The following is a 26,348-nucleotide window of genomic DNA, read 5'->3' on the forward strand; positions in this document are numbered from 1 at the left end:
AAGTGCTCACATAGACAGTACCCCCCATAGAAAGTGCCCCCTTAGACAGTACCCCCCCATAGAAAGTGCCCCCATAGACAGTACCCCCCATAGAAAGTGCCCCCAATTGCCCCCATATACAGTGCCCCCAATTGCTCCCATAGACAGTTCCCCCCATACACAGTGCCCCCATAGAAAGCACCCCCCAAACACAATGCCCCAATAGATAGTGTGCCCAATTGCACCCATAGACAGTACCCCACATACACAGTGCCCCCCATAGACAGTACCCCCTCATAGACAGTACCCCCCATACACAGTGACCCCCATACACAGTACCCCCCATACACAGTAGCCCCCATAGATGCTGATCCTTATACAGCGGAGCCAGTTCCTTTTATAAGGTTGCGCAACCTTATAAAAGGGCCTGTCGCCGCCGAACAAGGAGCCGCATAACGAGAGGAACCACTGAAGAAGAAGGACGCCAGGCTGCAGCCAGTGCATCCCGCTGTCAGGGATAGTTCTATGAATGTCCTGCATTTCCGTAATCTATTACGGAAATGCGGGACATTCATGGAACTATGCAGGACAGCGGGATGCGATATTAAAACCAGGACTGTCCCACGGAAAGTGGGACAGTTGGGGGGTATATAATAAGACTCATTAGTAATTAATACAGATAATTACTACACAACAGCTAAAAAGCCAGCACAATTAGCATTAGAAAATTTATAGCTATATTCATTTTTAGGGTTTAGTTCTCCTAAATAGGGGCTGGTCTTATAAAGGGAAACAGGAATGCCAAAGAATACAGTGAGGTTGTATGATAATTAACGGTCACTAAGCATTTTGCAATTAGACCCCAAATACAAAGTGTTGTGTAGAGCCCCCTCATTATCCCTACTGACAAAGACAAGAGGTCATTTCCATTCACCCATAATGAATATATATAGGGCATTAAGCTACTAAAAAGGGTTTGTTCTTCCATATATTGCAATATATTCAAGGTGGCCAACTACATCATCCCCAGTCTGGCCAGTCCTACACTCACTTTCATCTGATTCATTAAGAATTCTACTGCTTCATTATAAATTTTACAAAGGGACTGAGTTTGACCTGCAACTTACTTTTTTTAAGGTTAAAACTCCCAGATGGTTGACCTTTTATTGGCTCCACTGGGATCACCTGACTGTAGCTGGGAATGATAGGAGCTACAGCATGGAGCTGGCCACTGCTCATGATTTAACTATAGACTGGCAAGACTAGAAATGATTTTGAGGTAGTAAAGAGCATGTTTACTGGCTTAATATGCTATACATTTTGTAATGCGTGAGTGCAGAAGACCTCTTGTCTTTGTCTGTATGACTTTTGTGGTCACAGCCTCTTTGCACCTCCTCCCCCACCCAATGGTTTAAAATTTAGTGGTGAGCAGAACTTTGCCTTTTTCCCCCTTCATTATCCCAGCATACATAGCAAATAAACACAAGTTTAGTCAACATTAATAATTTGTAACAGGCAGAAATCCAAAAATCCTTTGAAAAAAAAATTCAGTCTTTGCTTGCATTAATATATTTTTCACACAAGGTGGTGCCCTAATACTGCAAAAAGGAGATTTAAGCAAAAAACCCAAAACAAAACAAAAATGTTTAGTATCTTAGGGGCAGACTTAAAAAAAGTCATAAAACATGTTTTTGTGTAAAATAAGTGCAAATTTATCGCTATTTATTATGCATCAAACCACGAAAAATGCAAATGTAAAAATATGCCATCTAAAAGCTGTTGTGGTCATGTAGAAGGCAATTGTAACAATCTTTATTCAATGAACGGATTTAGAGGTTTTCAGGGTTTTTTTTGGTTATTAGGTCCACAAAAATTGTTACGATAAAGTAAAAACCTCAAAAATTTGAGGTTTTTGAGTTCTTTTTGTTTTTGTTCTACATTTTAATTCATTTGTGCTTTTTATATTCAGCTCTTTTAATAAATCAATAGACAAGAGTGGTTTTAATGTAAATTAGTGGTTTAAAAAACCTCTAAAACCATGAAAACCATGATAACCATGATACATGGGCTCCCTATCCCAAAGGAAGTGGAAGCCATAAAAGATAGTTGTTAAAATAAGACTCCATATAAATGCCTTGGCTACATGCCATTTGCTGTTTTTTGAAGAAAAAGATTTTTTTTTACATATGGTATAACCTTTTATAATCTTTTTTTTTTACTGAAAAACTGGGATACCCCTATTTTAATCTGAATGACTAATTGTATCAACTATGTATTCCTTGATCAGAATAATTTCCATGTAAGCAGTTTGTACTAGGGCAACTAGAACTAAAACATAAAAGAAGGTTACACTGACATTCACTCAGTGTCGGACTGGCCAACAGGGATACCAGGAAAACTCCCGGTGGGCCCAGGTGTCAGTGGGCCCTCCTGCCACTTACCATTTGGCCTAATTTATGGTCACAAAAATGTGAACAAAGAGACTAAATCTAAAGAAAAATAGATTATAGTATGTAAAGATAAAACACTAGGAAAATATAGAGGCTGAGCTAGGAGTGGATAAAAATATTTTGGAGAGTGGGCCCATGGTCTAAGGTTTTGTGGTGGGTCCCTGGGGTCCCAGTCTGACACTGCATTCACTAACATGAATTGCAGGTTAAGTGCGGTACTACTTAAGTGAACCTAATCTTATCTTCTCAGCACTTTTTGTAGCTTTCATGTAGTAGTCACTTAATAAAACAAGACACTGTACCCTAAATTGCTCCCAATCTCTCTGCCTTCAAGAGATCTCTAAAAACGCATTTATTTAGAGAAGCTTACCCTAATCTAGTTTAGCAACACCCTGTGCCACACCTCTCACAACTCTGGTCATGCCCATTCCCACACCTTGGGCCCGATTCACTAAAGTCCGAAATAAGGAGTGCTATTTATAGCATGCGTTAAAAATCTTATCACTTCTTATTTTTCGCTCGATTCATTAAAAGGACACTTGTCATAATTAAGAAGCGATGTTCTTGGCGTTATTTATCTTGCGACGACATATTTTCAAGCAACGTGCTGCATAATATGTTGTGCGCTGCGTAATATATTGCTTGAAAATATGTCGTCACAAGATAAATAACGCCAAGAACATCGCTTCTTAATTATGACAAGTGTCCTTTTAGTGAATCGAGCGAAAAATAAGAAGTGATAAGATTTTTAACGCATGCTATAAATAGCACTCCTTATTTCGGACTTTAGTGAATCGGGCCCCTTGTGTCTCAACCCTTTCTCCTTGTAGATTGTAAGCTCTTTTGGGCAGGGCTTTCTTTACCTCTTGTATCGGTTACTGATTGCTTTATATGTTACTCTGTATTTCTATTTATGTAACCCACTTATTGTACAGCGCTGCAGAATATGTTGGCGCTTTATAAATAAATGTTAATAATAATAATAAAAATGACTGGTAAGGGGAGCACACTTATCTATAAACTTGATACACTTTGGTCGAAAGTGAATAGTGACATAAGTTCTATAATAATGGCATGCCTTGCTGTTTATCTGTGGAAATTCTATTGTTGTGATGCGTTTGTCTTTTTATGTCGGTATATTAAACCACTAGGTTTTACCACTGCAAAATTTTACACTTTTCAAAATCCTGAATTAAAAGAACAGCAGAGTTTATGACTTAGCAATAAAGCAAATAAGCTCTTTTAGGAGTGCCAGCAGCTCAAACAGTTGGCGCCTTTGTGGCACTTACATTATTATCAGAATTCTGAGCTGAATGGTCATGGTGCCGAGATGTCACTGACCGTATGTGCTGAAATCACACTATATATTTTGGCTGGGTAAGTGGATGTTGAAATAAATGTTGGTCAAGCAATATTACTCTCATACTACTGTGTTAAAGGGGACATATACCGTAAATTTTTACAATGCACTAAACCATGTAAAATAATGTAAAATAGAAGTAAGTGCTTTTACTTTAATACCTTTGAGTTCAAATATGTCCATAACTGCTTGAAAACTGTGCTCTACCCAGACCTTATGCCAGCTTCTGGCTTAGACTCTTCAGTATGTGGCTGGGGGCTGGCCCTGATAGACTTCAGCAGAGCTACTTAAAGTTCAGTGAATATGCATAGGGTGGGCGGGGCTTTGCGATGTCACAGGCAATCCTGACACTCCCATCTTTCATTTGGCTCTGGCTTCTGATTAGAGAGGTTGTCTATGCAGCTCTCATATAATAGGAGATAAAATGCTTTCAAAACATCTTTCTTTCTGCATCATTTCACATTTCGAGGGAGGATAAATATTATAACTGAATATGAACTTTATATAAAATGTCTCCTTTAATTTAAAGGAACCAAAGATATTAAATAATTCTTAACTGGTATAAAGGAATCATGTCAAAACCTAGAAAAACTTGTTCTGATATGAAAACACATTAAAAATCTGGCCTCAATGTGTATCTACTCTGTAAAACTTTCATTGCAAAAGTGTTTTCATGGGCTCTAGGACATTGAGCTTGAAGCTTCTGGCTTTTCTACCAAACCTGTCATAATGGTCATCATGTCATCATGCTATATTTTGCATTTCCCTGTTTATATTCTATTTAAACTACAATGTCAAAAGATTGCCATAGACAAGAAGTCAGGTCTTTATCTTTCAGTTCCATTTATTACAGCAGGTGGTGATAGGCTAGCGAGGGAAAGCACAGAGCTGATATGGAGTTGGGACATTACCAACGCCACTTATCCTTGGTTTAAGATCAATACGTTCGGGATTCTGAGTGGGCTGGAGTGTAAAATTTTGGAGTAAGGTTGAGAAAAATATGAAAAGCTCCATGCGAGCTAAGCTCTCCCCAATACATATACGTTTTCCTGGAAAAGAAGGTTGAAAGAAGGGTGAGTTTCTGCTAGGGCAAAACATAACTATGTCACACTGCTTTGTAGAAAATGTGTTCTAAGAGGGAACGGCATTGCATTTGTCATGGGTCTGTGCTGCCTAGTATAATAAGAGTATAGCATTTACAGTTTTGTTCAAAATAGACAAGTAAGTTAGTGGGCTGGATGTATGTAAGGAACTACATGCCTCTGGGTCAATGTCACTTTGAACCAATGTAGTTTATTTTTACCAGTGTTTATAGTGGTTAAAGTTTCGTATTTATAGCAGGTATTCTTAACCAATGCACTAAATCCCAGAAACAGATCCTCCTATGTTTTTGGGGGAATTAGTATGATCTTAATGAATGCAGTGAAATTTCCTCCTACAATAAAAAAAATTCTATGAAAACACAAACTTTCATACCAGACTTTGATTCCTTACCTGAGGAGAATGGCATAAAAGCCTCATTGTTCTTAAACTGATTGTTCTCATCCAGAAAATTGTGGGGGTTAAATCCTTGTGGTTCTTTATACTTTGTAGGGTCTGTGTGAACAGAGGAAAGGACTGGAATAACGTTTGTTCCCTGAAAGGTACCAAATACAAGGTTTCACACAGTGTCCACAATGTCCTCCTTTCCCCCTGATTATTTTTACCTTGCTTTTTCATTCACTTGTTTTTTTTTAACTCTACACACACAACCGGAACACATGTACCAAAAAAATGTGAAGATGCTTCATAAAGTTTTGAAAAACTTTATGAACTGTTTATGTAATTAACCTGCAAAATGGGCTTTCCGGGGTGCACACTGTGGATTGGACTGTCACTGTGTGGCATACAGTAACCCAATCACTCTATACATGATTTGTTTATGCAACTGCTCTCCCCCTTTACAGCACACAAATACTCCACACACAAATTAATTTTATACAATTTTGTTGCAAATAACAACCTAAACACTATCTAAAAGTATCGCAGAGATTCCTCAAGTAATCACAATGTGGTGTTCTACAAAATTAAATTATCATCATCTCTTATTTCTAGAAATATAGAAAATTTAGACTTAGTTGCATGTGTAACAGATTTCTAAGGTTTTCTTGTCTTCTTTTTGGAAACATGTTCTTTGGTATCAGATTTCCTCTCTTTTAGGGCTCCTTTGGGTTTGGGGCACAAGTCTACTCAGTTCTCTCCTCTCTTCCTCTCTTCCTCACCCCCTCCCATAAAAAATGCATAAGAACTCATTCCCCCTTCCCTAGGAATGTGTGATCTGAACTATAACTGCAGCAGGAAGCTACCAAGACCAAGCTAAAATGGCAGCTGCTATCAGAGGGAGCTTCTAGGGGTTCTAGGGACTCAGGTACAGCAAAGCTTTTTAGCCAGCACAAAACAGCATGCACTCGTCGGACTCCAGGACAGCGGATACTATTTCAAAAAAGCTTTATTAAAGATAAAAACCTGATGGAAGCGGTGAGTGAACATCCTGCATTTTGAATTTACATATGAGCATATACTCCCCAGAACAAAGAGAGAAAAAAGTGATAAGCAAAAGGTTCGGGGCATAAGTACCCGAACCTACTATTTAACTGGGTGAGCGTGAGCGCTAATTGAAATATAAATCGGTTTTTCATCTGTAGTGGGAAGGACTGTGAGCCCCCGAACAAACAAATAGTACAGGGATAGTAAAGCTTTTTGCTGAATAAATATGGCGTTCTAGGTTGCACTAATATGGCAAATCTATTGGCAGTAAAATGCCAAAATGTCTTTCCTTCTCCTTTATGCTTATTTCTCACCATTTCCCAATAAATTATCTAATTTTATCATCCGCTCGCTTGGCGAGATGTCGGTCGGGCAGGCCTGTCGTTAGTGCCCATACATGCGGCGATAAGCTGCCGAATCGGTCTAAGGGACCTTTACAATTCTTTTTTATTTATAACTTTCTCACTTTCTACCATTTTCTGATTTGTTTTTATACTTCACCTTGGGTAGCTTGTAGCCTCTAAAATAGGTATCCTGTGTGACTGAATGCGGAAGGCTTAATGGGATGATGCTGGCGAAACGCTGAATCTCATGTATGACAGCATCAGTGTAAGGCATCCTGCTTCGATCATCCATTGTTGGAAAGCGGTCCTTTCCAATAACTGTGTCAATTTCCTCTTGGATTTTTTCTGTAACAATATTGAGTACACAACCAGCTTCAATAATTTGGATTGCAAGCAGAGATAGACATACAGTATGAGGATGTGTGTTATGCAAAGGGGATCCAGTCCAGGAACGAATTAGACCAAAAGTGTGAAATAGATTACATTTGCTCTGGTAGTTTGTTGTCTCCACAAACAGATGTTTTTTTTAAAAAAAAATCTATTTGGTTCTTACTGTTCTTTGTGCCAACTTTCTTGTAATCAGCTTTGAAAAAGGAAGTGAAATGTTCTGAAAGCTTGCTGTGATTGATTATCACTTTAGCCCAAGAAGGTATCATCTTTACACCACTTTTGTTATGTTTCATATCATTTAACCCTATAACTTTTTTAACTAGCTAAAATAATTAGCAACTTTACCTGCTCTAGATTGGTTAACTCTTAACCTGCTGAACCAGTTAGATGGCACCTCCTAGTTATCTGTACAGATTATCCTCCCTTTTAAAAAATAGTCTATTTATCCATCTCATCAGCAGGCCCGGATTTGTGGAAAGGCCACAAAGGCCCGGGCCTAGGGCGGCACAAGTTTAGGGGCGGCATGCCGCCCCGCCGCAACAGAATTTTTAAATTTGTCTCCCATACGGAGCAGTCGGGACCTCTCCCCACTGCTCCGTATGCGAGTTTAAATGCGCGAATGCGCATGCGCACTCGCGGGGGCGGGGGCGGCCTCGGGGCGCCGCCAAGTTAAATCCGGCCCTGCTCATCAGATGCATACTTGTTTTCTTTCTGTCACTGTAACTAATTGGAAATGATTGCCCTTGGGGCTCTTAATTACATTTGCTTTCAAATTATTGCTTCAAACATAAATGATTATGTGTAATTTCTTGTGTAATGGTGCGTAATTATGATTTGGCACAGTGTATTATGTAAAATCCAACAGCTATTAAAGAGCTTGAATCTGTGTTATGCTGCCAGCCTGTATCATTGTTTCTCACAGACCTTGATATAGTCCATTCATTCAGTTGTTATTTGAAGTGAAAAGAAAAAAACAAAATTTAAATTATATATATTTGGAATCTAACAAAACTAGACACATACTGAATTCAGGATAATGTTCAGGATTTGGCCAAATACCAGTACTTAATACAAAACTTGTATTCAGCTAAATTTTTGATGTTCAGCAGAACCAAATGTGGATCTTAAGGCCAATGGCACACAAAGCAACAGCCATGCCTGGTACTAATGGGTTGTTAGACCAAACATGCTGTAGTGGCTTTTTCAGGCTGAATAGTACCAGCACCATTACTGCTTTTTAATTAAACAGGATGTGAAAACTTCTGATTTGGGGACTTCTCCACTGGCTGAGATACACCTGCTGAGAATACACGACAACACACACACACATATATATATATATATATATATATATATATATATATATATATATATATAGTCTTGTAAAGAATCGGCACTCACCAATATCGGGGCAAAGGCTGGGTGCTGACAAAAATAATGCATCAAACTCAACAGTAGAAAGCACTCACAGCTACAGCATCAATCAGGTCAGTGATTTATTTCAGCAAGCTGTGAGTGCTTGCTACTGTTGAGTTTGATATATATATATATATATATATATATATATATATATATAGAGAGAGAGAGAGAGAGAGAGAGAGAGAGAGAAATGAGATAGACCGGCACTCTCAGGATATTACACACCAAAAGCATCAAGTAGTTTGTAGAAAAGTGAGGTTCTTTATTAGTCCGACGTTTCAGTTCCAACAGGAACTTTCATCAGGGACAGCAGTGTTGTATTACATAGAGAACGCCTTTTAAACCCAAAAGGGCGCCAAAGCTAGTTGCTAGGCAACAGGAAGCAAACAGATAATACATATGTAGCAACAAACATAACATATAGATAACACATAACCGATAATAAACCAGGGTAATGGCATAAGAATGTCCATAGGAGTGAGCTAGTGGGGTGGGTAAGGGGAATATTCTGTTGCACATCTAGATTTCCAAGACGCACCGATCCGGTGCTCTTACACATGCAGACATCCAAGCGCTAATCTGCGCTGACAGCAGTCCGCACCTCATACTTAAAAAGAACTACCAGCGCCGCCAATCCAGTCCCCCCATCTGAGATACACACCTGTTAATCAGCCCAAAATATGCCGAACCCGTCCGTGTCCCAATACATGCCGCTCTGCAGTGTCGCCGTTTCTTCCGGTTGGTTTGCGAGTGGTTGCTAGGCAACCCGTAAATAGTGAGCGGACTCGGCAGTCCTTTTGCGTAGACAGAGCCGTGAGTGTTAGAACTCAGATGGCCACATATTCAGCTTAGCCCAGGGTGGCCTTCAGATCTCCTGGTCCTTATACAAAGGATCAGAGGTCAGTGCCAGTCCTATTTCCAGCCATGTGGCCCACTAAAGGCATAGCCCCCACAGGGGGGAAAGAACTGCCATTCGCCCAACTCACTCAAGGGCAACGTATTAGAGGTAGAGGCATAGTTAACGGACCCGGGTATGTAGGAGTGTCCCCACGCGGGGAATAGGTATAAGGACCAGCGGTCCAGGGGGCACGCCTGCTGCCCCACGGTGTGTATCTTATGGGGACTGTATCTGGCAGAGAGATAGTTTAGTAAGCAAAATTGAAAATGTGCCTAAGACAGAGGCGTTCAGGGTATGCCCAGCTAAGAGAATATTTACAAAGTATCAAGCAATATTGCAAGCATCACCTCCTAATCAGGAGAGTGTAGCTCAAAAATTTGTAACAATGTGCTCACAGACATAGAAACGTTTTTCACATGAACAGGAAATTGCAACAGTATGTCCATAGACAGAGAATCATAATACTTGTCCAGGTGAAATTGTTATATAAAGCAGCCTAGGGGTAATGTCTCATTCAAGCCCCGTGGGGCCACACAGTCCAACTTATGAATCCAACGTGATTCTCGTCGAAGAAGAGCCAAGTCCCTGTTGCCTCCCCTCTGTAAGGGTGGCTGGTAGTCTATAGCCATGCATTTAAATGTTGGAAGGGTATGGCGCATAAGAAAAAAATGTCTTGCGACTGGTTGAGTAGATTCACCTTCTTTCAGGGCCTTGCTGATAGCGGACCGGTGGTTGCCAATACGTTCCCTGAGGGTGGTCACAGTTTTGCCCACGTAGTATAAGCCACAAGGACACGTGATAATATACACTACATACGTGGACAGGCACCCCAGCCTTGAGCGTATTTTTAGTCTTTTACCCGTATGGGGATGTGGGAAGTCGGGTCCAGTCAGCATGCACCTGCAAGTTACACAATCAGGGCATTTGTAGCAGCCAAGTTTCCGTATAGAGGATAACCAATTTTTTTGTTTGGTACCTAATCTTCTAAAGTCTGTTTTTACCAACAAGTCTCTCAGGCTATCACCCCTTTTGTAGCCCATCAACGGTTTCCGGGCCTGATATAGGGACAGTGACTCATCTTGACTGACCATAGGCCAGTTCTTGTGGATACTATTGGATAATGCTTTAGAAGTAGAGGAAAAAGTAGTGGTAAAAATAAGTGGAGGGGATGTTTTGTTATGTTTCGGTGTCTTGTCGAGAAGTGTTTCCTGGCTATGTTCCAGAGCTCTCTCCAGTTGTGTTAGTAGGAGTTTTTCAGTATATCCACGGTCAAGGAATCTGTCGAACATTTCTTGTAGCTGAATTTTGGCAGTATCTCTCGAACTGTTGTTCCTGATGACCCGCAGAAATTGTGAGTATGGGATACCCCTAATTGTCGTTGGGGGGTGGTGGCTTGATGCATGGAGGATGGAATTGCGATCAGTTGGTTTCCTGAATAGTCTTGTGCCCAGTTTCTGCAGGTCCTTAAAAATGTTGAGGTCCAGAAAGTCAATGTTATCCCTGTCAAAGTTAATAGTTAATTTAATGGGACACTCAAGGTTGTTCAAGTACTCGTGAAAAGCAAGCAGTGATTCCTCATCCTTGGTCCATATCAGGAACAAATCGTCTATGTAGCGAAAGTATACCAAAATAGATGTATGTAGTAGTGGAAGTAGATGGATTGTTTCAAATTGTGCCATGTAGAGATTGGTGTACGAAGGAGCCAGGGCACTACCCATGGCCGTACCTGAAATTTGTAGATAGAACTGGTCTTCGAACCGGAAAAAGTTCCTTGTGAGTGTAAGTTCCAGTAATTGGAGCAATAATTCTGTCGGTGTATTGCTAGTGTTGTTAGTGGTCAAGGCTTTCCTCACTGCTCCTATCCCCTGATCATGTGGTATTACTGTGTATAGGCTGGTGACGTCCATCGTCACTAAAATGCAGTCACTGGGGATATTACCCAGTGCCCTCAGTTTCTTAATGACATGTGTTGAATCCTGGGTATAGGAACACATGACCACCGGTCCGCTATCAGCAAGGCCCTGAAAGAAGGTGAATCTACTCAACCAGTCGCAAGACATTTTTTTCTTATGCGCCATACCCTTCCAACATTTAAATGCATGGCTATAGACTACCAGCCACCCTTACAGAGGGGAGGCAACAGGGACTTGGCTCTTCTTCGACGAGAATCACGTTGGATTCATAAGTTGGACTGTGTGGCCCCACGGGGCTTGAATGAGACATTACCCCTAGGCTGCTTTATATAACAATTTCACCTGGACAAGTATTATGATTCTCTGTCTATGGACATACTGTTGCAATTTCCTGTTCATGTGAAAAACGTTTCTATGTCTGTGAGCACATTGTTACAAATTTTTGAGCTACACTCTCCTGATTAGGAGGTGATGCTTGCAATATTGCTTGATACTTTGTAAATATTCTCTTAGCTGGGCATACCCTGAACGCCTCTGTCTTAGGCACATTTTCAATTTTGCTTACTAAACTATCTCTCTGCCAGATACAGTCCCCATAAGATACACACCGTGGGGCAGCAGGCGTGCCCCCTGGACCGCTGGTCCTTATACCTATTCCCCGCGTGGGGACACTCCTACATACCCGGGTCCGTTAACTATGCCTCTACCTCTAATACGTTGCCCTTGAGTGAGTTGGGCGAATGGCAGTTCTTTCCCCCCTGTGGGGGCTATGCCTTTAGTGGGCCACATGGCTGGAAATAGGACTGGCACTGACCTCTGATCCTTTGTATAAGGACCAGGAGATCTGAAGGCCACCCTGGGCTAAGCTGAATATGTGGCCATCTGAGTTCTAACACTCACGGCTCTGTCTACGCAAAAGGACTGCCGAGTCCGCTCACTATTTACGGGTTGCCTAGCAACCACTCGCAAACCAACCGGAAGAAACGGCGACACTGCAGAGCGGCATGTATTGGGACACGGACGGGTTCGGCATATTTTGGGCTGATTAACAGGTGTGTATCTCAGATGGGGGGACTGGATTGGCGGCGCTGGTAGTTCTTTTTAAGTATGAGGTGCGGACTGCTGTCAGCGCAGATTAGCGATTGGATGTCTGCATGTGTAAGAGCACCGGATCGGTGCGTCTTGGAAATCTAGATGTGCAACAGAATATTCCCCTTACCCACCCCACTAGCTCACTCCTATGGACATTCTTATGCCATTACCCTGGTTTATTATCGGTTATGTGTTATCTATATGTTATGTTTGTTGCTACATATGTATTATCTGTTTGCTTCCTGTTGCCTAGCAACTAGCTTTGGCGCCCTTTTGGGTTTAAAAGGCGTTCTCTATGTAATACAACACTGCTGTCCCTGATGAAAGTTCCTGTTGGAACTGAAACGTCGGACTAATAAAGAACCTCACTTTTCTACAAACTACTTGATGCTTTTGGTGTGTAATATCCTGAGAGTGCCGGTCTATCTCATTTCTCTACAAATTGCCACTCTGTCCTGGCACCCAGGTATCGGTTTTGACTTTTGGTGTGCAGCTTATGAACTATTTGTACCTATATACTGTATATATATATATACACATTGTTTCTTTTTGCTCCATTTAACCATTCTCTATAAATAATGTTTTCATGGGCAGTAAAACATAGCTTGATGCCAGTGTTATGGAAAAATAGCTAAATGAATAGAAAGGTCAATTTTTCAGAAGGTGGCAACCCTGTCTATAGCTGCTGTTAGGTTAAGGCTCCTCTGCTTATCTTTTTGTATGATCACCTTTTTCCACCGATCTTTTTACTGTTCTATGTAAGACCCTGCCTATTCTCTCTTATGGACTGTGTAGCTACAGGCTACTGGAGGCTATTCAATTTGCTCACCTGTAATATTTGTGTATTTCATCAGTATAAGAATTCCGTATCTCAGAGTGGTGCTGACTGTCTCTGTTCCTCCAAAGAACAAGGTAAAACTGGTCATAACCAACGTTTCAATGTTAAAGTGACTCAACGGTTTTCCATTCTCCTAAAAATTATAATATCCAGTAAGTTTTCAAGTAAGACTGCATATTGGGGAGGCCATCACAGCAATATGATTTTTTTAAAAAAAATTTCTACTTACTTTTTTTATCTCTAAAAGAAAGCAGTCCATAAGGTCCCTGGGGCTGTCTTGCTGAAATGTTTCCTCGTGTCTCTTTAACATTTCCAGCAGAAAGAGTTTTATTTTTTCAAAATTTTGGAAAATTTGGTTGTGTGGTCCTGGTAAATATTTCATAACCCCTGGGAATATGTTATAGAACTGCAACAAGTGGAAATAATTGCAGTGTTATCATTAAAAATGCATTCTATAGAGAAATCAAGTTACAGCATTAAATGTAATTCCTAAAATATTATGATCATCAATTTTTTTTATTCAGCGAAAAATAAGCGAAAAATAAGAACAGGCTTATATGGATAGAATTAAATATTTCACTTTGTACTTTGTCAGTGCCAACTTTCCACTTGCATAAAGAGGCTACATATCTTCTACTAACACAAGAACATAAACCTTGGAGAGAAAAAAATGATATGCACACATATACCATTCCCCATTGAGAGCTCATAAGTTGAAAGCTTTCATTTATAAGGCTTAGAAGCATCAGGAATCTCTTGTCTCCATAATCAAACCGGTCCCCAAACACAATTGAACAGATGACATTGGAAACTGCACGGCTCAGGAAAAAAGTTGGGTCAAATGGATTCTCTGTTGAAATTGGAATATTGGAAATTATCAGGCTGTGCAATAGAATAAATGTAACATTTAGCAAATTAAAAACAGAATCAAATGAGTCTTTCAATCTGACTAACTATGATCCACACCTGCCTATGTTTGCCTCAAAACAAGGAGGCTTCCAATGGGAGTCTACTGAAATTCTGTAGATACAGGTATAGGATCTCTTATCCGGAAACCTGTTATCCAGAAAATTCCGAATTACGGAAAGACCATCTCCCATAGACTCCATTATAAGCAAATAATTCTAATTTTTAAAAATTATTTCCTTTTTCTCTGTAATAATAAAATAGTGCCTTGTACTTGATCCCAACTAAGATATAATTAATCCTTATTGGATTATGGATATGTAAATACAGTCATAAGCACTCACACAAACATTGCATTAAGTCCTCTATTAAAAGAAACACAGGATTTCTTGTCTCCTTTTTTGGGAACATGTTCTTCTGTATCAGACTTCCTCTCTTTTAGGGCTCCTTCAGGTTTGGAGCTTGAGTCTGCTCAGTTCTCTCCTGCTTCCCACTCCCATAAGAACTCACTCCCCCTTCCTTTAGGAATGTGTGATCTGAGCTTCCAATGGCTATAACTGCAGCAGGAAGCTACCAAGACCAAGCTAAAATGGCAGTTGCTATCAGAGGGAGCTTCTAGGGCTCTTAACTCAGGTATAGTAAAGCTTTCTGCTAAATAAATAAAGCGTTCAAGGTGGCACTAAATCTCTTTGCAGCAAAATGCCAGAATGACTTTCCTTCTTCTTTAAAAGGCATTCAGTTAATTAGATAACTTAGATACTGGATTACATTTATTAGTGTTACTAAAGACTGAATTATAGATTTCAGTTTTTTGTCAACCTCAGTTGGTTTCGTAATGTGTAATGTTAATAGTAAAAATCTGATAATTCCTTGATTTTAATAGATCTTTTAGCAGGAGAGGTTAGCTGGCAGTTACTTTGTAGTACAGGTATGGGACCTGTTATCCAGATTGCGCGGGACCTGGGGTATGCCGAATAAGGGGTCTTTCCATAATTCAGATCTCCTACCTTAAGTCTGCTAAAAAATGTATTTAAACAGTAATTAAACCCAATAGGATTGTTTTGCCTCCAATAAGGATTAATTATATCTTAGTTGGGATCAAGTACAAGGTACTGTTTTATTATTACAGAGAAAAGGGAAACCATTTTTAAAATTGTGAATTATTTGATTAAAATGGAGTCTATGGGAGATGGACTTTCTGTAATTCTGAACTGGATAATGGGTTTCAGGATAAGGGGTCCAGTACTTGTAATGTAATACATAATATACTATTGCAGACAAAAACGTGTGTTAAGTTGTAATCCGTACATCAATTTGTAAAAAAGGACCTATGATACCCTTTCAATGAAGAAGTTGAAAAATAAATGCTTATCATAAACCCTATTTTCTACATACTCTTGGATTTAAGGTGGTGTAACAAGTGGTCCAGTGGATGCACACAGCCCTGTTTAGTGTGCAGCCACTGGAATCCTTTCTGTGTAACTTGCACATAACATTCAATAATTAACATCAGTAAAATAATTTTTTATGCAGCAATTTTTTTGGACAATCCACCACGTTGCGCTTGTAACTAGCTGGTGCTGGTTGCCAAAAGCAATCAAATAGCAAATGATTTCAAACAGTCCCATAGAAGTTTGAAAATGAAAGCAGAGAACTGATTGGTTGCTATTAGCAACTGCACTTTAGTACATAGGTTTGTAAATTGGCCTTATTGCAATAACATTTTATGAATTATTAGTCAACATGTGAAATCCTTTAAATGCTGCATGTTGCACACTATTACTGCACACTTAAAAGGCTGGATTAAGGAAAAACTAATAATGGATTCCATGCATAACTCTATGCCTTGAATTTAAAAGGAAGCAAAAAGTACAAACCACATGTTATGCATGTCTTACCATGATATTACCTGCTGTATATAACTGTTCAAATTATTTTATCTCACACATTGGCGCTGATTCACTAAAGGTCTATAATGCTTATCACATGCTTTTTTGCGTTAAAAAGTATGCGATAATTAAGTCCCGATTCATCAAAATCATTTTGCATGCATTAAGACGCATGCGAAGATCTCAATGTGTTAAGATCTCAATGCGTTATTTACCTCGCATTGCGTTAATTCTCACATAGAAATAATACTAACGCATGATTCACAAACACATATGAAGCGTTAAATGTGCTAAATATCGGATTAGTCTGTGCGAATGTTAACACCTACTTGGGGCAGGCGAAACATGGAGTTTGCAGTGGGATTTTTTCAAGTCTGTGTTGGCCCTAGAGTGATGCATCCTCCAGTTTTCAGGGAAATGGTCATTTTCATAAAAGTAGTTTTCCGAAAGTAATGGTTACGTGTGTAAAATTATGCGCTAATATAGCAAGCGGCGAAATATATTGTGCGCAGCGGGAAATAACGCACGTGGCGGGAATTAACGCAAGAAAATGCTCATCGCAAGTTAAATAACGCAAAGAACAACGCTTTTTAATTATGACGCCTGTCCTTTTAGTGAATCGAGCGTTAAGTCGCAAAAAATTTAAATAAAATTTTTGACGCATGCTATATATAGCGCTTATTTAGTAAATCAACCCCAAAATGTTGAATTTCAGTGCTCGTCATGCCTGGGCATACTTACGATTTGTATGCTTAAATGCCTCCATTAAAAACTGGGCCTCCTCTTTTATTCGTTCCTCCACTCCTCTTTTCCCCATTCCAAAGTTCCTTAATGTGGTTAAAGCAAAGCGGCGGAGGGTTTTCCATTTTTCACCATTAGAAAAGACAAGTCCTGCAAAAATGGGAGGGAAAAATAGGATCTATTATCCAGAAAATTATGGATTGCTGTGCTATCAGCATGAATTTATGCTTAGATAGGTACAGTACTGTCTTGTGACTGAGAGAGTGCAAATCAGCCAAGACAGAAAAATAGTTTCTTATATTACATGACCCTAATAAAAGTATAGGCCATTTATTAGGGTAATCTAATTTAAGAAGTACTGTACCAAAAAGAATAAATCCATGCTGATGGTAAAGCAAGTGCATTTTTCATGTTTAATTTTCTTTGGTAACCTTAAGTCATAGTGCTTTATATTAAAGAAAGACTTCTTACTGAGAATAATCCAGCTCTCAAGAAATTTGCATAACAGATCCCATACCTAAATCATACAAATATATTTGACTAAAATCATTTCTGTCATTCTGGTTCCTTCAGATTCGTCACATAAGTGCCACCTACAACAATATATTTATTCTGCAAAAAGCATTACCATACCTGAGTAAAGAACCCTAGAAGCTCCCTCTGTTTGTTTATGAGAGCAGCTGCCATTTTAGCTTGGTCTTCCTAGCTACCTCCCATATAGCTCTAGCCATTATAGCTCAGATCACACATTCCAAGGGAGGGGGGAGTGGGATTTATTAATTCTTATGGGAGGGGGGAGCAGGAGAGGGGAGAAAGGAGAGAACTGTGCAGACTCTGGCCCCAGGAATGAAGGATTTTTCTGAGAGAGGATGTCAGATACCCTAAGAACATGTTTACAAAAATGGGGAAAAGAAATCCTATGTTTCTTTTGATAGAGGACTCAGTGAACCTTTCCGTCTCCTTTAAATTGTTGATTCTGGAGTTGGCATAACACTTGCATTACAGCTATATAAAAAGCCTTGAAGTGACTGCTGATGGTAGACATGTTAGGAGTCCTTTCTTGGTTTCATACTTTCAAGGGAAACCTTGAAAGTATTAAATTAAACTGAACATTTCTCTTCTTTTGGGGCTATTGTGTCCATGTTTTGTGTCTCCTCAATACACATGAATTAGAACAAGCAATTAGAATTAGTGCAAGCAGCACAATTAGGAACCTTATTATTAGCTGCAGACATGCAATCTTTGTCACTGAGTTATGTTTCAATTAAGATACAGATATTTGAACAACTGTTGGTTAAATATCATTCCCAAACAAGCCTAATACACTACCCATATTACATTACATAACAACCTTAATCAATTCAAGGGTTAATATAGCATCTGTCTTTTTTTTATAATAGATTAATTGTGATTTACATGTCTCTTCTTGTGTTACAAGAAATCATTGTATTTTTATTCACAAGGATATTTCTTTTCAAAACTAATATTTTAAACTGTGGATTTACCTGATGTTTGCAGCTTGGATTACTGACGCTTTGTGTTTAGGAGATTGAAGAAAAGTTTTCTTTTCATTGTACAGAGGCAATAGATGACACGTATTGTTCTTTATGTAGAATTATGTTTTCACAACTGCTTTTCCTTTTCACACACACTAATGCTTTCATTGTAAGAGTGTGGGTAACCAAAGGGCCATATTAATGGATTAGTGGATTGAATTAGGAGGAAGAAGAATTTCAGATGTACTTTTCATTTCTATTTACTTTTTCCATCTGCTGCACTGGATGTACACCCAGTAACATTCAATATATTGTGTTCTAAGTTTTGTTTTTCTTTCTGCTTTCTCGTCCTGTGTAGTTAAGAAGAAATCACATAAGGAGACCTTGGCAGGTAGGCAAAGACAAAGCAACTTGGAGAAAGATACTTTGCCCCATATGTATAGCGCAGTAAAAGTAAATAAATAGGCTTCTGCCAACTGTGGCTTATTTCTGGGGTTGGTTTACTTAAAGGGGTGGACTGATCAGATTATTTTGGGCACTGTTTTTGCAAAATAATATTTAGTTGAAGCTTAAGGACTTGAGCGCTGTAAAAAAACAAACATTGTGGTACATTATTAGTCTGTATGCTGTTATCTAGTGGGACTAGTTTCATTGGATGATATGTTCAGACAAGTGTAGCTGAGCTAGCTGCAGCTAGTTGCACTTCTGGACAGGTGGTGCAAGGGTGTCTGGATGGATTGGAAGTTATATGAAGTGGGGAAAGAATAATGGGTACACACAACATTAAAATTCCTACCATTTCCTTTGGTGAATCTGTGGACCACCTTAAATTCTCCCCTTCCACTGAAAATGTCAGCTTGTTCCACCAGTGCCTCCTTAACAGCTTTGTATCCATAGAGGACAACGTTGGGCTTTGGTCCTAGATGGATGGTGAAGACTGGCCCATAGATCTTGCTCATCTGATTGAGAGTATGCCAAAATGAAAATTAACAAGTTTAAACAATAAATAAGAGCATGATGAGGCAAAATAGAGATGCTAATTTTATGAAATCTTCTTAAAACATTGCTAGCCAGCCCAGGGCTCCCTAAAACATTGGTGGTCCTCCCCCAAATACTATGGCCCACTCCCGCTGCTTCCTCCCGCTCCCCCCCCGCATCCTTCAGCTCCCCCGCCAGTATCCTCCTGCTTCCTCCAGCTCCCCCCAAGCATCCTCCAGCTCCCCCCAGCATCCTGCTGCTTTCTCCAGGGCCCCCCCAAAGCATCCCCCAGCTCCCCCCAAGCATCCTCCAGCTCCTGCCCAAGCATCCTCCAGCTCCCCCCCGCATCCTGCTGCTTTCTCCAGGGCCCCCCAAAGCATCCTCCAGCTCCCCCCCATGCATCCTTCAGCTCCCCCCAAGCATCCTCCAGCTCCCGCCCAAGCATCCTCCAGCTCCCGCCAAAGCATCCTCTAGTTCCCCCACCCAGCGTCCTCATGCTTCCCCCAGGGTGCCCCCCAAGCATCCTCCTGCTTCCTCCAGCTCCCCCCAAGCATCCTCCAGTCCCCCGCCCCAGCATCCTCCTGCCCCCCCATCCTTCAGCTCCCCCCAGCATCCTCCAGGGCCCCCAAAGCATCCTTCAGCTCCCCCCAGGGCCCCCCAAGCATCCTCCAGTCCCCCCAGCATGCTCCAGGGCCCCCGAAGCATCCTACAGTTCCTCTCCCCTGCGCCGGCTCCCCTGCATGCTCTGACTTCAATGACGTCCTCCGCTATGTCCTGCTGCTACCCACTCCATCTGCGCTTATATAAGGTTGCGCCCTGTACATGTGACGTCACTACGCATGGGACGCAACCTTATATAAGTGCTGATGTAGCGGGGAACACCAGGACATAACGGAGGACGCCAGCAGTGATAGGGCCCGGAATTGATTAAAGGGGGCCTGAGCTAGGAAAACTCTAGCATGGCCGGGCCCCCTTTAAAGTTAAAGACGTCCGGGCCCGGGACGACTGTACCCCCTGTGCCCCCCCTGATGGTGGCCCTGGACACAGGGGAACCAGGCAGAGCACAAATCCACATGTGGCAGCAATTACACTGAATTTGAGGGGAAAAACACTGCACCATGGGTAAAAACACGTCAAATTGCATCTGAAATTGCACTTTGCACACTCTTGCGGCATTCATAAATGAGCCCTAAAGAGTGGAAGAGAGAATAAAAGAGAGCAATAAAGAGAAAGAGAGTGAGAGAGAAATAGAGAGATAAAGAAAATTGATATTATATTTCCAAAATAAACTATTCCAGCTTGGTAAAATTCTTCTTCCTCCCTATTTTTATGTTCATCACTGTCTCAAATATATATATATGTCTGAGGTTTCTTGTGATAGAGTCTGTTGTCCCCCCACGTCGGGGAGAATATGACCTGTATGCATTTATCTAAAAGGAAACATTGCTTAAAGAAAATATTTTCAGTATTATATAACCATTTTGGCTATGGTGTTGTCAGGGCCGCTGCTGGCCAAATGGGTGCCCTAAGCAGAAATTTACTTTTGTGCCCCCTCCCCCAAATATTACGGAAGCAAAAATAAAAAAAAACACCTACTATAGGGGCCCCACACACAGTACCCCCTATATCCCCCATAGACAATGTCCCCATCGTAAGTGCCCCCAATAGCCCCCATAGACAATGTCCCCATCGTAAGTGCCCCCAATAGCCCCCATAGACAATGCCCCCATAGTAAGTGCCCCCAATTGCCCCCATAGATTGATTGAACTATCCGGGACAGCGGGATGCGCTATAAAAACTGGCGGGACAGTGTTGGGGGGTATGTTATAATATATAAAAATGATTTTTTGAGCAGCTGGGGTGGTGCCCCCCTGGGAATTGGTGCCCTATGCAGACTGCATACTCTGCTTATAGGGAGCAGCGGCCCTGGGTGTTGTAAAGAGGTTATAAGCACATGTGTCATCTTGCATGTTGTTTCCAATATGGATACCCTATATTGAAGGTTGTGTGATTTTCTTTTTTTTTTTTGTTACAAATTTGCTTATATTAGGATTGTTACATGTTATGCACTTATTTTCTGAAGGGGGAACCCTGGTCAATGGGTATTCTATAAGTAGGATTGTGGAATGTCCCTACTTGGATCCAGTAATTTGTTGGAGGAGTGACCTTTGGACTTGCCCCTATTTATACCTTGTGTGCTTTGTGTTCATTATCTTGCTACCTGATAAAGAGGCGGGAGCCTCGAAACGTTGTAAGTAATGCAATTGTTCTGCATAATGCAGTAAAGATTTTTTCTTTTTCATTTAAATGAGTCTGGACCTTTTTGTTTCTTTCTATATGTGTTGTTCGGACTAGGTCTTCAGACTGGTAAGTTAGCTTCACTTCAGTTTGTACAATTATATATATATAAGAACATATGTATAAGATAAAAGTTTCTATATATGGATAGGAAAGGCAGGGCTAGAGGTAATTGGTAGGCAGAAAATGATTTTAAACTTGGTGGTAAGGAACTTTTTCAACATGACTTTCTTAGGAAACCAGAAATTGTATTATTACAAACATCTAAGCATACGAAAGACACTCGTGTTCCATATACTCAATGCAACTGTTACAATAATACGCAACGTACTGGAAGACAACTACCCAGCCATCAGTCAAAGAGTGTATTGCCTGAATAAAAAAAAAGGAAGCCTATGGACCATATGGCAGGTGAACAAAACAACATAGAACTACACCACAAAATATGGGATACCTGACTTCAATTTAATAACCCAATGTGAGCCCAATTGAATATGAACCAACCCTGACCTCTAAATCTTTTAGCTGTTATTGTAGCTTGTTATCACTTGTTTTTCTTAATTTCTTGATTCTTCCTTTGTTTCTGATATTTTATGTTTTAGGTGTTTTTTGTTCTTGTTACTGCATATATTGCATAGATATGACTATGAAACAGTCATCAGACCATAACTGGTACTGAATGCAGCAAATTACTGTATGCTGATTTATGGGGGAATGTTATATATGTCACTAATGGAAAAAACAATGGGACTAAAATTTTGCTTTGTGACAAATTTTGCATTTGTGCGACAAAAAAAAATACAGTTTGTGTTGCACTCCTCCAATTGCACGTTTTTTGGTGCGCAGTGCATGTAATAAAGCTTCTCAACCTATTTTCACATTAAAATTTACACCATCTTCAAGCAGGTGTTAAATTCCCAATGTAATAAATGTTTAGTAAACAGCACAAAAAAATTGTAAAAAAAGAGCTAAAAATGTGTAAAAAAACATTTTAAACACCTCTTGTGATTTTTTTTAAACATTCCCCTATTAATATTTTTGCATACTAATAGAACTGATAAAAAAATACATATATATATTGTAGGAGTTCCAGGTAATCTTTTTTTAATGTACAAAATACTTACAAATATCCTACTAGTAGAGGAATCACTCTCTGTCCCTTTAAAAATTTCAGTATAACCATTTCCTACACTTTTGTACTACCCTAGAAACCAGTGTGGTTTTCACACTTTTAAGGCTTAAGTCACCATTAAGATCTAACACTGAGGTCTAACTTTGTTGTAGCCCACTTACTGTAGCTTGTAACAGCTGCAGATTCATAAAAAAACAGTCTAGTAGTTCTAAAAGCATTGCAAATAAGCAGCCCAAATCTAACCTTAAATGACCTCCTTTAAGTTGATCCTCCCCTCCACAGGTTGTGACCCAAGCAATAGGCCTATATGTTCTTCACAAATTTTAGGCAGGTACTTGTCTTTTGATCATAATTTTTACAACAGAATTTGTTACAAAATGTGTATATAGCAGTGAAAATAAAACCTACTTACATCTCCCAGTGACTTGACTAGATCTTTGGTATCCAACTGGTGAAGATTACCCCATATTGGCAAACCCTGAGGACCTGGAGGCAAATTTCCTTTTTGCTTATGGAGCAGATACATATAGATAAGGCAGATGGAGACCAAGACTAATGTGTAAGAATTGACTCCAAACATTTCCAGACCTGTGCATTTCAGAATTTAGAAGACAATTTAGTAATTTTCCTTTGGTGTAAGTTTAATGACAAATTAATGGACATTCTAATGATAATGACATATTAATACCACAGGTTTAAAAGTACTGATAGTTGTATGTGTAACTGCATGACAACACAGGACAAGAACAGTGAACCCTTTCCCCTCTCTGTCTATTATCCAGCACAGTTACAGACTGGAGAGCAATCCCATTGACTGAAAGTCCCAGTGCACATCTGGAAAAAAGGAGCACCCCTAGAGATACAGGATTTGGGCCAATACAGGGGGTGGGCCAGGACAGGTTATAAAGGTTTCCCTGCTGCAGCATACAGCTAGATATAGAGATGCAGAGAAAATGAAAGAGATGCCAGTAACCCTGACTGGATTTCTGTGAAAGGCTGTGGGGTGCTCAGCTTGGGAGAAGCCTAAAGCTCCAGTCATAAACACAGAGTGTTCTGCTTCCTGCTCAGCTACCTGTGGGTGCCTTTTGCCAGCCTTGTATGTACCCTGTGTGAGGACAGGTTTTATGCATTAGCCTGCTACATGAGAGCAATTGCCTTGTCCAAAGGGAGAGGTACTTTTGGGCAGTTAGAGATAGCTGGGGTATTAAAAGAGCTCTTGGGAAAAGGACACATTGCCAGGTAACTGAGCAGTTGCAATGCCCATTTGAAGTTGAGTGTGGGATTGTGGCACTTGAGAGACTGTGCTAGGATTTAGACAGACCCCAAGTGTCCTCAGTGCAGGACTTATATTGTTATACTTGCAATTAAGAGTTATAGGTTATTTTCTTTTTCATCTTTCATCTTTGTTACTGCAATTTATGTTTGATTTAATTTCCTAGTGGAATTCCCCCCCAAAGTGTACTTCTGAGTGTCCACCCGGGGTAAACATTTTGCTGTAAATCCCAGTTTCCAGTGTCTTTCTTAAGCAAAAAGGTTCAGAGCTGCTGGATTCAAATCAGGGATTGCCTACAGCAAGTGAGTGTGATCCTGTTCTATGACAAAAAAATTCTTGCTCTCTGCTTCTAAATTACATCAGCAAGTGATTTTGTTAGGTTCCAGTATGCTGCATTTGTTGTCAAGGGAAGCTGTGGGAAGGCTGGAGCCATCCGCACCTTTGAGGTGGTGGCAGCTCCTGGTTTACCCAGTGCCAATAGCAAAAAAATCCAGTAGCACACTGAAGTTGCAAGCCGTGAAAGAAGTGTTTTATTTGCCCAAGTACATACAAAAAACAAGAGCAACGTTTCGGGCCCCTCCAGACCCTTTCTCAAGCTAATGGTGCACTATTTAGTGTTCAAGTTATAAAGGTTGTGAAATGGGTGGGGATAGATCTATACAGCGGTTTTTAAGTATCCCCCGTCTTGGAACATATCCGTGCCTACACTGTACTCAATGTAATTCAGTTATCAAGGGCAATCATTTTCATCATCCACACTCTGGTCAAAAATATGAGATCAGACAGTATTTTACTTGCGAATCCTCTTATGTGGTGTATTTATTGAAATGCCTGTGCCAGTAGCAACTTCAGTGTGCTACTGGATTTTTTTGCTGTTGGATTTTGACCCCCATGCAAGGTGAGGGTTTTCCAGTATTTGCACCTGATACCCATTTGGGTAAGTTAACAGAGAGTTGAGCTCCCCAATACTGCTATTACCCAGTGCCAATAGGCGTACTTGTACATGATTTGCAGAGGAGCTGGGAAGGACACAGCAGTGCCAATAGTGCCTATGAGGAAGGAGGGGCTTTGGAAGCAAACACCTTTAAAGGAGAAGGAAAGGTAAAATCACTGGGGGCACCCCCCAGCAAAAAAAAAAATATATATGTGAGTGATTCTCTAGCAAAAAAAAAAGCAGCAGCAATATCAGCACTGATTTGACATGGATACTACATTTTGAGGTTATGTTCCTCTTCATCAATAATACACTACATAGGTACTGGCAGATAATGTATAACTATGTTAAATAAAATAAAAGCAACAGCATGAAAATGTCTGTATTCACATTTTTAAAATAAACTGCTTAACCCAGTACACCCAATAATTCTTATATATTAGAATTATGTTGCAGAATACAGGACTGTTATAAAATGAATGTAGAGCAATTATGACATCTTTGAATAAAATCATTAACATTTTTATCAGCTAATTTTATTCCCAGTGTATTTTAGTTTGTGGGGTAGTGCGCATTTTATGTACAAATAATAATAACTGAGCTCACATTATTAAGATGTTCACAATTAAACTAAGTTCTCTTCTATGTGTGAAACAACTACCACATTTTATCTATGGTAAAAAATATTAATTAAATTCTTCTGACCTGTAGCCATAATAGAAGACATTTTGGGGTTCTCAGCAGATGGACTGGGGCTCTCAGAGTCAAAGATGAGTATCTCCCGCAAGTGAGGTGCCCATTATTACTGAAGAGGGTGTAACACATTGCTTCCAATCCTAACACTCTCTGTAGATACCACCCACAGAACAAATATCAAATAGTAATTCTATACCACTTCGTTTCAGCCAAACTCTTCTTTCTACTAACAAAAATCCCTAATTTCAAACACACCTTTACATAGTGGCATGACATGTGTTGGTTATTTGTAGATGAAATCTAATATTTTACCATCCACAGGTTTTTGTATTTAGTGAAATACCATGAAATAGAGGATTTACAGTCTGCTCTATAATTATACTTTTGTTGTACTCCTCCCTGCATGTAAAATATATTTCTAACTAGATTTTGCTGTGTCACAGGACAAACATGAAATAAAAAAAACTAGAGACTGGTGTTCTTTTGCATACTTTGCTAGCCAGTACTGTATTGCTCTGTATCAGAATTTGTTTAGAGTTTGTTTAGAGCTCCCTATTTACCTTTGAACAAACAAACCCCTTCCTTCTCTAAGCAGCAGCCCTTTAGCAGCTCATTATCAGAGGCTTCACACTGGACACTTCATTCGTTTTATCAGTAACTGTGATGTTCTGTGGGAGCAGGAAGTGACCGGAAGTACTAAAGTGAAAATGGCTTCATATTTTTGTTTGGTGCCAGAAATAACAGAATCCATAGATTTTATATGATTAAAACAATCGTCAAAGATATGTTCAGCACA

The 26,348-nt window shown here is 40.0% G+C and overlaps 1 protein-coding gene across 2 annotated transcripts; it reads right to left on the reverse strand.

Moving 5' to 3' along the window:
* Positions 1 to 4,583: 4,583 nt before the first annotated feature.
* On the reverse strand, positions 4,584 to 25,642 carry LOC116406634 (cytochrome P450 2F2-like). Of its 2 annotated transcripts, none has more exons than XM_031891057.1 (10): positions 25,562 to 25,642; positions 23,062 to 23,237; positions 19,038 to 19,200; positions 16,746 to 16,895; positions 13,899 to 14,059; positions 13,439 to 13,615; positions 13,201 to 13,342; positions 6,817 to 7,004; positions 5,284 to 5,425; positions 4,584 to 4,838 (listed from the first exon to the last, which is right to left on the reverse strand). In XM_031891057.1, exons 1-10 carry the CDS (start codon positions 25,581 to 25,583, stop codon positions 4,657 to 4,659), a joined length of 1,503 nt encoding a protein of 500 aa, XP_031746917.1. In that variant the 5' UTR covers positions 25,584 to 25,642; the 3' UTR covers positions 4,584 to 4,656. The 2 variants fall into 2 exon arrangements, with proteins under 2 accessions (XP_031746917.1, XP_031746918.1); XM_031891058.1 differs by having other exon boundaries at positions 4,711 to 4,838; positions 5,284 to 5,385.
* Between the last annotated feature and the right edge of the window lie 706 nt (positions 25,643 to 26,348).

This window comes from Xenopus tropicalis, chromosome 8, assembly GCF_000004195.4.
Source record: "Xenopus tropicalis strain Nigerian chromosome 8, UCB_Xtro_10.0, whole genome shotgun sequence".
NCBI lineage: Eukaryota > Metazoa > Chordata > Amphibia > Anura > Pipidae > Xenopus > Xenopus tropicalis.

Excerpts from the sequence above, each read along its gene's own strand:
- LOC116406634 (XM_031891057.1), bottom strand. The coding sequence starts at position 25,583 with ATGTCTTCTATTATGGCTACAG. Across the intron at positions 13,343-13,438 it reads TTCTTTTAGAGATAAAAAAA|GAGAATGGAAAACCGTTGAG; the intron begins GTAAGTAGAAAT and ends TATAATTTTTAG. Across the intron at positions 7,005-13,200 it reads GAAATACACAAATATTACAG|AAAAAATCCAAGAGGAAATT; the intron begins GTGAGCAAATTG and ends ATATTGTTACAG.